The sequence below is a fragment of the Tiliqua scincoides genome, chromosome 1 (genome assembly GCF_035046505.1).
Source record: "Tiliqua scincoides isolate rTilSci1 chromosome 1, rTilSci1.hap2, whole genome shotgun sequence".
NCBI classification, from domain to species: Eukaryota; Metazoa; Chordata; class Lepidosauria; order Squamata; family Scincidae; genus Tiliqua; species Tiliqua scincoides.
Window position 1 is genome coordinate 129,865,042 of NC_089821.1, and position 16,181 is coordinate 129,881,222.

Sequence of the window (16,181 nt, forward strand, 5' to 3'; positions counted from 1 at the left end):
TGGGAGAACCCGTGGACATTATCTATCTGGACTTTCAGAAGGCGTTCGACATGGTCCCTCACCAAAGGCTATTGAAAAAACTCCACAGTCAGGGAATTAGAGGACAGGTCCTCTCATGGATTGAGAACTGGTTGGAGGCCAGGAAGCAGAGAGTGGGTGTCAATGGGCAATTTTCACAATGGAGAGAGGTGAAAAGCGGTGTGCCCCAAGGATCTGTCCTGGGGTACAAGCCATGATGTACAAGGGGTACATGTACATGTACATGATGTACATGGGGTACAAGGATCTGTCCCTGATTATGGGGTACAAGCCATGATGTGTATGCGCAACCTCCTGATTTTAGAAATGGGTTATGTCAGAATGCCAGATGCAAGGGAGGGCACCAGGATGAGGTCTCTTGTTATCTGGTGTGCTCCCTGGGGCATTTGGTGGGCCGCTGTGAGATACAGGAAGCTGGACTAGATGGGCCTATGGCCTGATCCAGTGGGGCTGTTCTTATGGCACGCCAGCCAATGCTGGAAGGCCCATGGAGCAAGTAAGCCTGGTGCAGGGGGTAAAATGGGGCAGGAGGGAGGGCGTAGAACAGCATGGGGGAGGGCGTAGAACAAGGAGGAGATGGGGTAGGGATGGATGAATTAGGCTCAGGAAGGAGGAGGTTTAGGAAGCAGTGGTGCACACCAAATCCAAACCCCCTTCCAGGTCTTTATTTGCCTGCACAGGCTTGTGCCAACTACATAGCTGGCACAAATCTGAGTTGACCCACTGCAGCTGCTGGGGTTTACTTTGGGACAAGGGGATAAATATCCCCTTACCCTGAGGTAGACCTCTAGCAGCCAAAACTCCTTCATGGGGTACAATGGAGGCTGCGCTGCCACTGCAATGCTGCATGGGGAGTTAGGAAGGATTGAGCCCCTAAATGGTTCTTTAGTCATGTCCAGCAGGGCTTGAGAGAAGAACATAAAAAGTTATCTTAGAAAAATAGCGTGACTATGCCTCTTGGCGAAAATCAATCATGTTTTTCCATCCAAGCTTAATGGTTTAAGGCAGTGGTTCTCAAACTTCCTGGGAGTTTTACTCCCGGGGTAAGTCTTTGTAGGGGAGGGAGTGAGGGCAGTTCACAACTAGAAAGTGCTTTGCGTCCACTTTTTTTCAACATTCTAAGCATCGGGGAGCCCTGTGGAGGGCTGCACGGGAATCCTCGCATCTCCTGCAATGTCCTGCAGCCAACTGCAAGTAAAAGCAACCCCTTCCACCACCATTATTAGCACGATTCTGGGGATCACATTGCTGCCCTTGCCCCCTCCCCCACCACTTAAAGGGACGGGAGACCCTTTACACAAACTGGTGGGTCACCAGTTTCGCTTTTTTCCAACGTTCTAAGCATCAGTGAGCCCTGTGAAGATCCCCTGCAATGTTCTGCAGTCACCTGTAAGTAAAAGCACTTCCTTTCCACCCCCATTAGCGGCACAGTTCTGGGGACCACATCACTGCCCTTGCCCCCTCCCCCACCACTTAAAGGGATGGGAGACCCTTTACACAAACTGGTGGGTCATGACCCACCAGTTTGAGAACCACTAGTTTAAGGTAAATAAATCTATCCAGACATACCCCACATACTAAAAACTAGGAATACATACACATCTTTTCAGGCGTTGGCTCTTTTCTTAAGAAGAAATTGGTGAAAAGCAGGCCTTTCCTCTTTTCATTCCAGAATGGGAAATAACCATACCGTTCTGCCCAGTAAGACGGAAGGAGTGGAAAATACCATGGGGCTGCCATACCATACTTTCCTGTAATAAAAACATAATGAGAGAGAGAGAGAGAGAGAGAGAGAGAGAGAGAGAGAGAGAGAGAGAGAGAGAGAGATCTAAATTTTGTTGCTTTTTTCCAATGTTCATCCTAAAGCATCTTGGATCACTTTAATTCTAAATAGCTCTTTGTTATTTCAAGGTCAAAAAAAGTGGTAGTGTGAGTGGGGGTGTGACTGCATCACCTTTCTAAGGTATCTATATATGCATCCCAAGTTTGATCAAGTGACTTTGTTGTGCTATCTCCTACTCTTAGGATATTACTAGGTTTAAGGGACCCAGATATCGTCATTGTCTTGTAGAACCTTGGCCTACCACCTTTTTTTCACTGAGACACACCGCAACCCACCTCATCAGCCATAGTGGCCACATTACATCCCAGAATGCTTTGCAGCTTCCGAGTCATGCCCCATAACACAATTGGCCATATTGCACCCCAGAATGCCTTGTGGCTTCCAGGTAGCACCAGTACCACAACCCACCAAAAATCGGGTTGCAATCCAGTTTGAGAACAGGTGATCTAGAGAGATGACAGTGCAAAGAGTAGACAAATGTGTGATGAACCTGTTACAGTGGAAAACTGTAGGAAAGTTATATCTAAGACTCAAAACGCACATTACAGTCACAACTGGACTGTTGTCAGAAGTAATAATAATGACCATGAACCAAATATTTATATACCACTTTCCCACAAAGAAATTCACAAAATGGTTCACATAACAAAATAAATGAGATGTTCCCTATCTTAGAGGGCACATAGTAAAAAAAATGCAAAGGAGAAACCAGCAAATTGTCACTGGAACACATACTGTGCTGGGGTGAATAGGGACAGTTGCTTTCCATCTGCCAAATATAAAAGAACCACCACTTATAAGATGCCTCTTAGGGCCAAATTGGATGCTTTTGAAGCACAAAATGTAGTTCTTTGTTCTGGGTGTTTATTTTTGGAGAATAAAACCCCTAAAACAAAGTACACTGAAAATGGCACAAAAACATGGTGGGGGACAGGAGGCTTTAGATCTTTGTCCTTGCCTCAGTTCCAACCTGATTACAGCCCCCCCCCCCCCCCGCAACAGTCTCTTGTTGAAAAAATTCTTCCAATAGTTTTCAATTGAAGGTTTTTATAAAAAATATAAAACTAGTGTGCAGGAGGCTGTAATCAGGGTCAGAAATGCAGGGCCCCCCTAAAGAATTGAAGCCACCCTATCCCAACATTGCGGTTTCAGTTTGGTGGCCCCTCTGGTATGCTATTTTTTTAAAAAGTACCAAAAACATTGTATTAACACCTGATTTTGCCATCACAAGTTAGCAGAAGCAGAAAATGGCCTCCCCATTTGAAGCCTCATCCCAGCTTCAAAGAAGCCATGACAGGACTTGAAGTGCACCTTCATGTGCCAAGGCTGCACAGTGCACACAAATGCACACAAATGCATCCTTCACTGCTGCTGCCAGCATCACAAAGTGAAGACAGGTAGACTCAAAGCAGCAAACACAAGTCATTTGACAGGTACTTAAAACATACAAGTGAGCTCACCATGAGCAAGAAGTTTCTGGTGGCCTTCCTGTGAGGACTGTGGCACGGGCTCCAGTCCATAATTTAACACAAAGCCAGTTCAAGCCTTTCTGATTCATTAGTACCCAAATAATGTTTTATGTTCAACTCACCTGGAAAAACATTCCCAATATACCAGCCCAGAATGAAATAAATAAAAGAATCTATCAGAATTAGCCAGCACATCCAGCCAAAATTGGTGTTATCTCCTGACATAGGTGAAACATACATATTATCCCACTGTAGGCCTACAAAAAGAAAGGAAAAGACAAGCATCACATTACTTAATGGAACAGATTGTATCAGGGCTAGCCACAGACTCATCCCTTAAAACGAACACATACCAATGCCTTGTTCTTCATAGCGGGCAATATACTGGCTTGCATAGCTGAATGCAGTTGGAGACAATAGGCTCTGGGAGGGAAAACCAGGAAAAAAAACCACCATTGAATTACTGCATATGAATACCCATGCAAATATATATAAACTATGCATACTTATGAGAAATACTGTATACATTATATGAATAAAATTGTATAGCATCAGACAAGACCAAATGCACATTTAGATTAACCAAAGAAAAAATCCATTTGCAAATGTCTTCTCTTTGCTTTGTAACACAAAGTAAAGCATATTACCAGTAGACTCTTCACTGAGAAGCTGACGTGATTCTCAACCACAAGCAGGACAATGAAGGGGAAAAAGGTCAGGATGTAGACGAGGCACCCAACCAAAGCAGCAATGTTTGTGTTGTTGAAGAACACACTGATGAGGTAGCACATGGCTATGATGGAAAAGCTGTAGTCCATGAGGTACAGGAACAGGATCACCACATTTATTTTGGGAAGGATATGCCCAACTTTGAGGATGGCAATGAGGAATGTGACAGTAATGAGAAGAAAGATGGCACACTCAATGAACCAGGCAAAGAAATGGCTGCTGGAATTGACACCCATCATCTTCATGTACTGTGGAGAAAAGAAAGAAAGGAGATTATTTAAACTTGTCTTAAATATTATACTGCAGTGTTATGATTCTGGATGGGCCCAATCCTATTCAACTTTCCCGGGCTGATGCAGCTGTACCAATGGGGCTAGTACTGCATCCTGCAGTGGAGGGGAGCAGTCACGGAGGCCTCTTCTTTTCTCAGTGTAAGATAGGGTAAAGCAGAGAACTGTCACATGTGGTAGGTAGACTTTTTAAAGCTGAGATGAGTACTTTTGACTTATCTTGAATGCCACTGGTACAGCTGTGAAATATGTTATTCTATTCCAATGGGTGGCCCTCTCATGAAATCAGGTGAGGCAGCTGCCTCAGGCAAGAGGGTGTAGGGTGATGCTGACATCTACTTTAGTTGCCAACTGCCTCTACGCTGCTGCCCCTGCTCTCTCTTTGCCTTCCCTTCTCACCTCCCATGAAGTCCTGCCTCCTCTCCATCCTCCCCTTTCACTCTGCCAGGTGCCCTCTACCAGATACTACCACCGGTATTAAATACAGTAGCACTTTAATCTCCACTCACTCTCCTCCTCTTTTCAGAAGAAGTAGTGGAGGAGAGAGGTAAAGCAAAGATGCAAAGGTTAACACTATGCTGGAGATCTGTATGTTCCAAACCAACATTGTTTCTGTTTAAATCTGTACAATTGATTAAATTGGTTAAAAAAAAAAATAAAGCTGATATTCTCATTCTCATTAAAACCAATTGGAGTGTTAGCAGTAGTGCATTTGTTTGTACAGATAGCTCATTTTTAAAACAACCAAACACTAATGTGAAGTTATTTGGGCTAAGGCAACAATTGATTCTTTGGAAGTGGATGCTGTGAGTTTTCACTGACTACTGAGGTAAAAAAATTACAAAGCCCTTTTGCTTCTCTGGTGCAAGTTGAGTTTAAAAATGGAATCAAGGTAAGGAAAAGATTTTTTACATTGATTGTGTTACCATCTCATAGGAAACGTATGCTTACATGGGCCTCTTACATGGGAGCTGAAGCAAGAATTACAAAAACTTGAATGCAAGAGGTCAGGGATGCAAAATCAACTTAAAAGGACCAATTGTGAAGTAAATCATTTATTAACATCTCAGAGAGAGAGAGAGAGAGAGAGAGAGAGAGAGAGAGAGAGAGAGAGAGAGAGAGAGATGATTTGATTAATGAGCCTTGCTGTGTTTCACTTCTCCTCAGTAATCTATGGCTTTCTTTAATCCTCTTTTCTTTCTGTCCCCTGCTAACTGGGTAAGATGTGCTTTTTCGAGTGGTACTCCTTATATTTAGCAGGGGGACAGTAACTGTTTCTCTTCACCCCAACCAGCCATGATTACAGTGAATTGGCTGCTGGCTGCTTCCCTACGAATTATAAGGGGTATGTGTGCTGCTTAATCTCACTGACTATGCTGCAGAAGAAAGGAGCAGCACAGAAAGGCAAGGAACTTTAAAAAAAAATGTTAGGTCCTTGGGCTTTCTTTTATTACTTGTTGGGTGAGGCTCTGCCTCCCCTGACTGCGCATCACTGGTATATAAATACTGTTGTTAACAACAATAATTTTAAAGGGCATCTGTGTGACAAGGACTTCTGAGGCTTTCCCTGGTTTTGGAGCACAGCTGATCGTATTGCATTGAAGACCATTCCCTTGTGCATCTGAGTTTGTATAATCTTCAGAGCAGTATCCTATTTTTTTGCTACTGCTCCATAAAATTGGTGGGGGTTTCTGTTTGGAAGCAGAGATGATGGTGAGCAGAATATGAGAAGCTCTTCTGCGTGTGCAGAAGTCACCGTATAGCCTCCTCTGGAGTCAATGCCCACACTGCAGATTATCCTAGATACATTTTTTGCTCTTTGAAACTCCTTGCTCATCAAACTCCTAAGCCACTACCTACTCCTTCCACAGATAGCCTTCCACATGCTACCTAGCCTGTTTACCTATCATTATGCTAGAATATTGGATGTGGTTTAGGTTTCAACCGTGGGGTATGACTGTATCCTAGCAACCCAAATGGTTGCTTCAAAATTATCTTTTGCATGAATTAACTGACCATGCATTCAGGATCCTGGAAAAAGGTGATCACACGGTGGACAAGCAGGAAGAAAAGAAATCTTTCAGGGCCCAATCCTACCCAATTTTTCTACACCGGTGCAGCCACAATGCAGCCCCTAGGTAAGGGAACAACTGTTCCCATACTTTGAGGCCTCTGTGACTGCCTCCTCACCATGATGCAGTGCATACCCCACTGGCACTGCTGCACTGGCACTGTAAAATTGGATAGGATTGGGTCCTCAGACTCTACACAACAAGGGATATTATAAGGAAAGGCAGAAGTACAGTTGTTTTTTTAAGTAGTTTGTCCATTAGCCCCTGTGAACTAATTCTGTAATGCTAATAAACAGGTACAGCTGCTGGATTTGTTTACAACAAGAATATATCAAACTACCTCATAAAGCCTCAGGTCTTTTTCTTGAACAAGTTTCTTCACAAACGCTGCAATGTAAAGTATCCAAGCTGCCATCAGGGTAAATGGAAGAGAGTAGGTCACACTAGTGAGGAACCTGTGAAAAGCAAAGCAATTATTTAGCTAAATGCAACCTGGTGGATTAGGAATGTGCAATTACTTGATATTTAAAACATGTTTTCTCTTTAACATGAAACATAACTGGAAAGAAAAAACACTCTGAGCATTTTAGGAGCTGGTAAATATGTTCCATGAAAGATGTTTTGCAGTAAGACAAAATATAACCCCTGCTAATTGGGTAAGAGGCACTTTTTCAAGTGGGTGCTCCTTTTTTTAGCAGGGGGAGAGTAACTGGCCCACCTAACCCAGCAGTGTCTGTTCTAGTGGCTGTCTGCTGGTATTCATTTGCATCTTTTTAGATTGTGAGCCCTTTTGGGACAGGGAGCCATTTAGTTATTTGATTTTTCTCTGTAAACCGCTTTGTGAACTTTTAGTTGAAAAGCAGTATATAAATACTGTTAATAAATACTGTTAATAATAATCATTTATTTTTCATTAGAATATGGATTAGTGGAGCCTGGTATAAGTGATGAAGTTGCAACCAGCTTTCTGTTCCACTAAAATATTAAACACCCTGCCCATCATGGTTTAACTTTAGTCAAAGACTTACATATCTTTATTGTAGCAGGGGTACGGTGTTGCTTGAACTTGTACACCTATTTCTTCTAGATTTTTCCCCGTCTGTAATTCAATTATTGCTCTTTCAATACTGTCTTGGAGATAGACAAACGCTCGACTATAGATTTGGCTCTGTGAGGCTGAGTTATGTGGGCCCACAGTCCAGACTTTTTCTCGTATTCTTTTTGTTGTTTGGGAAATCTTGCTACTCATTCGAATGGTATAATTGATTAGTGGTGGAAGGGAAAGACCACCAGGAGCTTCTTCCTCATTCTTGGTATCTGAAGGCAACTTGAAAATGACACCTGTAAAAAAAGATTTCATAAATCACTTTGCATTTCACAGATTTACACTGGAACATGATAAAGAGCAGTGGTTAGGAAGAATGTTTAGGCTGGATAAATGTTGGATGCATATAGACATATCTACAAACAGGGTGGTTTTGTCAGCTGCTAGATGAGCTTGGGTCCCTCCACTTCTGCTCCTCAAGTGACAAAACATGAACTCAAAGCAGATTTCCTTTTCCTCTTTGCTCCTTCTCCCAAGCTTTAGGTGGCTGCCCACACCTTCATTTTTTCCAAGCACCTGTTTTCAAGCATTGTCTGGCATGGCTCAAGCAACTTAGACAACCCAGCCTTTCCTATGCCAACTTTGAGACTGGCAAAGCAATCACCACCTCAAACTAGCAAGGAACAGCCCAGGCTGCGCAGAAGCATGCCACTCAGTATTTCTGTTGCCTTGGACAATGCAGGTGCTTGAGCCAGGGTCTATGGCAGGGCTTTTCAAATTGGGGCGTCGCGACGCCCCAGCCTATGAGCCCTGGCCTCTGCCCCCTTAAGGGGCGGGGGCAGTCTGGAAGCAGGGAGGAGGCAGCGGCACAATCCCCAGGATCGCACCGCTGCCTTCCGCCCGCCCCTGCCGCCTCCCCCCCCCGCCCACGCAAGTACTTAGTGGCTCTCCAACTCTCCCAGAGAGTTTGAGAACCACTTGTCTATGGGGATGGGCGAAGGGAGGTGACACTTGGGCAGAATAAGGGGGGAACTTAAAAAACCCTTTGGAAGCCAGTGATGAGGATAGGCAGAAGGCAGAGGGCTCCCTAGCACTCCTGGGAGACATTGCTGCAGCAATCTGGGAAAGCTAACCACCAGAGAGAAGGACACGTGTGAAGGCTAGCCCCCATCTCTCTCTGATACAAGAAACAATCTCTGTGGCTTAGCACAATTGTTATATAGAAATTCCCTCTTCTTCCTCAGCAGCCAGACACAGCTGCGAGACAGAGCACACTTACAAGACGCTGGGTCTGCAGGACAGTGCAAGCAGGACAAACATCTTGCACATTTATCCAATTAAACATTTGCTTAGCACTCCTTAGTGCTTAACTGAAGATTACACATCTGCCCAAAACAGTGTGAGCATGGATCCACCACCTCAACATGAGCAGTTTCTATTGCCATAATTCTCAAATTGCGAAGCATAATATCTTAAGGAACTTCAGCTAGCAGCTAATAAAAGCACAAGTGTCTCTCTGGCTTTTATTCCTTCCTTAGGATTTTGTGCTTATCAGGCATACAACATTTTAGAAAGACTTGAAAGTGGTGAGAACTGATACAGACATTGTTGCCCTTGTGGCAACCATTTCCTTTTGTCCCACTGCCATCTTGAGTCAAACTCAAACAAACTTGAGTCAAACATCTCAAGTTCCTATTAGGAAAGGAAGGTGTGGAAGGAAACAAAATAAAAATGGGTGACAGCTCAGAAATGATGTACATTCAATTCACACCTGACCTTTGCAATTCACGGTGCAATCTAGACCCAATGTTGGGCCAGCACGAGTCCCTTGCGCCAGCCCATGTTGAGAAAGTGTTGAAAAGCACTTTTGTGCCACTCTGAAGGGAGCTAGGCCAGTGCTTGGACTTATGCCAGCCTCCGTAAACTACTGCAGGCCCCGGGAACAGTAGGTTTGTGTTGGCCGAGCTTGCCCAACGCAGGAGTCTGGAGGGGTGTGGGGAGGGCTAGGAGGAGGAGGGAGGGAGGTGTTTTGGGGTGGGGTAAAGATGGGCGGCGGGCAGCAGGTGGTGGGGGCAGGATCTGGCAATTATGCCAGATTCTCCTTGCCTCTGGCTGAGTCACAGCCCAGACCTTGCACGGGATACAGCACTGGCCTGCCTGTTCCAGTGCAAGTTAGGATTGCGCTGTCAGACACATAGATACAATTCATATCCATTCAGAAAGTCATGATTCTACAACTATCCTTACAAGAGACAGCTGCTTGTGATTGGACCACACTGGACCATGCATGGCTGATTTTGGCATGGATATAGATGTGTTCTTAGGCAGCTTATTTGTTGTAAATATTGTCTCAGAATGACTGATTTCATTGGATGACTAATTTAAAAAATAACAACAACCAATGCCAAAACTAAATTAATCTGCAGGGCCAATTAATCTCACTCAAAAATTCTAAATTTCAATCTTCATCTTGATTTTTGGTTGAACATAATTTCATTTTTGTGAGCAAACTCAAATTCAGATGACATGACTTACTTCCAAAAAGTTCATTCTTCAGAAAGAGGTCTTTTGCCACCGTTTCCAGTTCCTCTGTAGTATTGAATGGCCGAATGCGATCAAAAAACACACATGAAGAGACATTTACTGCTAAGCCTGATAAAATGCTGAGCTGATTTAGGATGTCAGTATTATTCTGTAGTTCTGAACGTATATCATCTGGAAGAAAAAATTAAGCAAGAAAATAATACTTGTGAACAATAATGTGTGACCTGGAAATCACAAGGAAGTCTTAAGCTTATAATAGTAATTGGTTTAGTGAGAGTCTATTCACAGAATCATTAGAAGAGATCTTCTAATCTGTTAGCTAGTCTTATTGAAGTGGTAATCCTGGGTCTCTAGGACATATAATTTCAGACTGTAGATGAGGACTCACATGACTGAATTCTCTATTTGGAAAAAAGTTTCATACATGTAGAAAAGTAAGTGGGGAAAAAAACTAGGTTAGAACTCTTCTCCCTGACGTCTAGTTTGTGGTGGGCATGTTTTGAATGGAAGATCATTTGGTCATATCAGCCTTCACTCTAGAGTTGTGACTGACTGACTGACTGAATGCACTCAGACCCTCAGAAATAGTACAGGCCAAACACAGGCTTACCTCCTCAAAAAGAATGAGGTCCTAGTCATCACATCAGAGTTACCTACATGTTTAATAAGGTGTAGGAGTCACAATGACTCAGACTGGTATGTAAAGCTTCCATGGTACGAAGAGAGAGTTTCTTCTCAATTTCTAATAACAAGACTCTTTATGGTCAGGTTAGGTCAACAAGATGCCTGATGAAGGTGCTCACAGTTTTGATATTCTATAACTGCAGAGATGCAGGACAGGATACTCTGGCTGCTGTTCCTGGCCAGAGAAAAGTTGTGCCCCCTTCCTTCCAAAGAGAACATCACAGCAAACCAGGTCCCAGCAATTAGCCAGAGGAAGAGCAGCTACAGAGAGCTTACTTCCTCTTCCCAACACAAAACATCCATGCACACAAGAAAGAACTCTGCGCTAATTGTCAGGTGCCCTGTGGCTGCAGTGGTAAGGCAAACACACTCCAACCTCTGCCACCACCAGCAAGAGGGCTCATGGTTACCAGTTAGTTGCACTATTTCTGTCTAAGCAAGAAAGCAAGGGAAGACTGGATACATCTGGCTGCAAATGCTTCATATTCGACTTGCATATTTGTTCTGCCATTCCCAAACAGAACTCTCTTCTCTCTACATTTTTCCTTCCCCTATGCATCTTGTCTCTTGGTTTATAAGTACTAGGGCAGCAGCTGTGTCTAATTTTCATTTATGTATATGAATTTATTATTAGCATTATTACTGGTTTTCATTTCCTAGACAGCAACCCTATACACACTAATTTGGGAGTAAATACCGTTGAACTAAATGAGATTCAGTCCAGAGCAGACATGCATCAAATTTTGCTGTGAGTTGCACTCAAGGCTGAAAGTAGATGGGAACAAAACTAGACTTTTATAAGTACAATGAGAAAGTAGTTATGCCGATGATGAGGAACTAAACATCTGGAGGGTTAATCTGGCTTTTTCCTTATAACTTGTCTGCACAGTTATTGTGTAATTGTAGATTCCAGTTCACTGAGCAGAGCTGGCTCCTAAAAACCTCTAAAACAAAATTCTTATGCAAGAGTTTATATATTTATTTTTCAGACCTTCACGTAATGAATGCATTCTTATGGCAGAACAGTGTACTCCAGTGGCCGGAAGAGATTAAGGCAATATGTGGCAGATGTTTCTTTGCTACATTTATTTGTATAACATCCAGAAATAACTTAATTTAAAGTGACATGGGACCCAAAATTATGATTCTAATCGCATTTACTTGAGATGCTTCAGACTTTGGCTTTGCCTGCCTACCACCTTCACTCCCAGCAGTGGTCTATTTGCATAAGAAGCGTAATAGGAGCGCACAAATCTCAGCTGTAGCGGCAGCTGTAGGCAGTGCCAGAAATCCACAGTGCAGGTTTTGCAGGTTCAACAACTATGGAAATTATTGTGGCCAAAGTTTGTGAGCAGATGTGCAACAGTACTCTAGGAGTATACCACTCTAATGAACTATTTCTGTATTTATTATTAGTTGCCTTGAATGCCACTGGGGAATGGCAGAGTAGAAATCAGACAGACAGACATGAAGAAATGAGTAAAAAAAAACAGATTGGAACTGTCTTGTTAATATAAGCCAAATTTGTTCTGAATGTGTTTTTTTGACTCATTAAACATGAGTCATATTAATGTGTGATAGAGGATATACATACACAGAAATATATTCCCATGACTGTTTACCCAGGAAAGGTCATGAGTCATGATATTAACCTTCACTGGGTATACAACCATGTAGAGCAGTGGTTCCCAGACTGTGGATCAGGACCCACTGGTGGGTCGCAACCTGATTTTTGGTGGGTCACCAAATGGAAATGTCAGATAGCTAATTGCCTCAAGCCCTGAGGCTATTCAAAAATCAGATACTGTGGATGCTAAGTACCCTGCAAAGAGCTCAGCTCCTGCAGTTTGCAAGATCGCTGCTAACTGCCCTGCAAGGTGCTGAGCTCTTGAAGTTTGCAAGCATGTGTAAATATAGGGAGATAAATGTTTGAAGGCCTTTTTCTTATTATTATTACTAATAAATAAATAAAATATTATTTCTTTCTAGATCTCCTTTTTTAATAGTCTGGTAAAACTAGGTGGGTCCTGATAGAGCGTTGTTTTAAAAAGTGGGTCCTGGTGCTAAAAAGTTTGGGAACCACTGATGTAGAGAGAAGATACTCCTGTGTATGTTTATACTATCACATATGAATATCACATGTCTCTTTTACTTACTTTTATGTTGCTTTCCATTTTTTGAGGATGTTCTTATGTATATTGATTGTTATGTTAGCTGCTGCTCTGGGAGCTACTACTTGAAGAGCAGGATATAAATCTCTTAAATACGTAATTAAAACAGATAAAAAGCCACTACCAAACCCCCACATTCTTCATTGCAGTTTCAGGTCTTTCTCCATGTTGACAGAGACTAAACTGATAATCCTCATGTCTCCATCTCTTCATCCCCATTTATACAAATTCTCACAATTCACCAACACCACTCAGTCACACATCAGTTCTATATGGATAAGATTAATGCATACAACAACTTACCCAGCTCATCAATTTGGTTTAGAAGGTCAACGGCATCCAGCTTCACCATGAGTTTGATGAACACTTGCACAAAGGGATTCTGCAGTGCATTCTGTCAAAAGAAGGAGCATCTCAAGTAAGCAAAGCTACTTTTCAAAAGGGGAGCCATGGTGGTTGAAGCAGAAGGTTAGTTGCCTGAAAAGGTAGCACAGGCAGTTCCCAGGAAGGTCCTCCCCTTCCTGCCTGATTCCTGTGAAGATTAGGGATCAGTACCAAAATATCAAACGCCAGGACTTGAACCTGGTGTTTTTATTTTCCAATAACAATGGCATGCTCAGCCTGGGATCACCTCATGTGAGCATGTACAAAGCGTACTCTGATGAATGTAGGCCAGGATTAATATGCTTGCCATATCACAACAAGGATCACATAACTGAAAAGGCTTAGCCAACTGGAATGTGCCAATGTAGTTGCCGAAGAAAAACAGTCCTGAATATGTTTTCAAAAGCCACACTTCCAGTTAGCAAGGTTTTCCAGTGAACATGGAGACACTTCAATTGATTTTGCAAGAGCTGCTGCTCTGATTTGCCTTCCAACAAGCCTCTGATACTTGTTTCATGGGAGCTAACCAGAGTCCTGATCTCTGGCATTTAGCCTATCCCCTTACACATTCTTGCCATTACCTCTGTGGAGTTCACCCCCAAAAAGGGAGAAAATCACCCTCAAGGTTTCTTAAAAGACTTGCCAAATTGTGTGGGATATTCTGAACTTGACAGACATGTGTCAATAACTTCCTGTGTTATAAATAGCCATGTCACTTTGTCATGAATTTCACTTCCTACTAGGAGTTATTAAAGGTGATAGAAAACTTTCTTCATCTTTGTAGCAAAATGAGGGGGGGGGGGGGAAATGATTGCTGCCAAAGGACTTGGTGCCAGAGGGAAATAGAAAACCCCATATCCAATAGAAAACCCCATATTCTACTTTCCATATCTAAGCACCTTCTTTCAGTGCCTGAATTTTATCTTCTGAAATTCAAATACTTTTTCACTAAGTTACTTTCTTTTATTCATAGTTGGTACCTGTCTTTCAGCAATCCAAGAAGAGACATCTCTACAGTTTAGAAAAAGGCTCATAAAATCTCACCCAGTTTTGAAAGGGTATTTATTTACAATTTTTATATGGCATTCTCTGCCATACAACAGTTGCATTTGAAGAACTGTTCAACAGGAAAATGTTACATTATTGTTATGATGTATAATGTCATGTGTTATAGTTGTATGATGTAACAAAACAGCCTAATCATAACTGGGCTTTGTGATAGCAGAACAGCAGTTCTGCTGTTGTAAATTGCTGTATGAGGTGCATTTAGTACAGTGTCCTTTCCAGAACTTCCAGAGGCCCGTAGCCATGGCCAACTACCAGCAGGAGCGCAGGTAAGCCAGTAAGGTGGGCAGGCATTTGGAGGAATGGGGCAGAGAGGAGGAGGAACAGGGAGTGTCTGGGCAGTGAAGGGGCAGGCCAGAGGAAGAATGGAAAAGAGAGCGGATGGGTCCTGGTGGCATCAGTGTGAACCAGGATCCTATCCTGTTCCTCTCCTTTACTCTCCTTGGACATGCACCAGCAAAATATCAGAACTGAAGTCTTCTATCCTCCTGTTCATGGGAACAGAAGTTGACATTGAGGCTGTTAAGAGAGGCAAGTCAAGAAGAAATTCAAAGACTATTACTAATATCTCAACCATGAGCCTTATACTATAGGGTGCTTAGCAAAGTAATTAATCCAGGCCTGCTAGTCAGCCAGAAAAAAAGACCCATTATTGCCAGTTAATAAGATGTAGAGGAAATATTGCATACCTTCACTACTGGAATTGTCTCATTTAACGTGGTCAGTGAGTTCATAATCAGTGGTGAGTTATCCAACCACTCCTGTGACTTGTTCATTAGCTCCGCCATCAGCTTCAAAGTTGCATTTGACTTAGAGAATGAAAACACCACAAGCATTGAATAGTCAAAGAGGAATTCATATCCAGCTAATTAAATGAGTTTAAGAAGCAAAGACCTCAATATAAAGTTTCATTCTTATTCTTCAGGGTATACTCAGTCTTGGCTTGCCTTAGACTAAGGCAAAGTCTACCTACAGCAGCACAAAATCACAAAAACAAGGGGGTACTGTAGACAATGATGCTATGCTAGTAACAGCAGATGTAAAGGGGGAAATGCTAGTGCAAGTGTTTGTGGAACGGGTTTACAGCAATTTCCATTTTCAGCAATTTCTGTGTTGTTTTTACAAAGCTTCTTCCCAACCAAGTCACATATTCTGAAGGCAGATTAACATTAGGAGCTCTGCAGCTTCCCAAGTCACTGAAGAAGCAACCTTCTCTAATTAGTGTCTGCTACAAGTGCCAAACATTTTCTAATCACTGAGAACTATTGATTTTATTGAGCGTGGCATTACCTTCTCCATGATTGCTTGTGTTTCAGGGGTGTTTGGTGTATACAGAATCCTCCCAAGCAGCATGGGCTTCAAGAAAGACCAAATTAAAGCCCCAGTAGGTGTCTTAACCAAGTCCAAATAGAATGATAAGCAGAATGGCGCTGCAAAGACAGGGAAAAAATGAGCACACATCAAACAGATGCACAGCGTCCAAAGAAGGATGTTATTGTTATTGTTATTTGCCAGCTGGTAGCAGATTCTTGTGGAGTCCCCTGGAAGCCCTGTCTTCACATACTGATGTGATGACTTTTGACAAAGCTAATCCTCTCCAAAGATGTCCCACTGCTGAACTCAGCTAACAAGGTTCTTATTGTGATAGCAAAAAACCCCTTCTGTTGAAGGTTAAATGGACCTTTTGAAGCTCAGAGGAGCCTATGTCAGAGAAGCTGGAAAAACATCTCAAAATAAAAGCAGTGACCTTTTTCAATACTAAAACCAACTCACTGGAGACCTGAGACTAGGCAAAGTATTAAAACCACCAACTGTCATCTACATTGCTTCAGTTTTCAGATGGAAT

General features: G+C 42.6%; 1 protein-coding gene across 1 annotated transcript in view; it reads right to left on the reverse strand.

Annotated features, from left to right (window-relative positions):
• The window catches only part of ABCA12 (ATP binding cassette subfamily A member 12), a 142,887-nt gene that overhangs the window by 55,432 nt on the left and 71,274 nt on the right, over positions 1-16,181 (reverse strand). Inside the window, exons 18-27 of the mRNA XM_066622088.1 lie at positions 15,626-15,765; positions 15,025-15,144; positions 13,190-13,280; positions 10,023-10,202; positions 7,471-7,783; positions 6,783-6,897; positions 3,999-4,328; positions 3,705-3,774; positions 3,474-3,608; positions 1,638-1,790 (exon numbers count right to left, since the gene is read on the reverse strand). Of these exons, the coding sequence (XP_066478185.1) occupies positions 1,638-1,790; positions 3,474-3,608; positions 3,705-3,774; positions 3,999-4,328; positions 6,783-6,897; positions 7,471-7,783; positions 10,023-10,202; positions 13,190-13,280; positions 15,025-15,144; positions 15,626-15,765 (1,647 nt within the window). The remainder of the gene's footprint in view (positions 1-1,637; positions 1,791-3,473; positions 3,609-3,704; positions 3,775-3,998; positions 4,329-6,782; positions 6,898-7,470; positions 7,784-10,022; positions 10,203-13,189; positions 13,281-15,024; positions 15,145-15,625; positions 15,766-16,181) is intronic.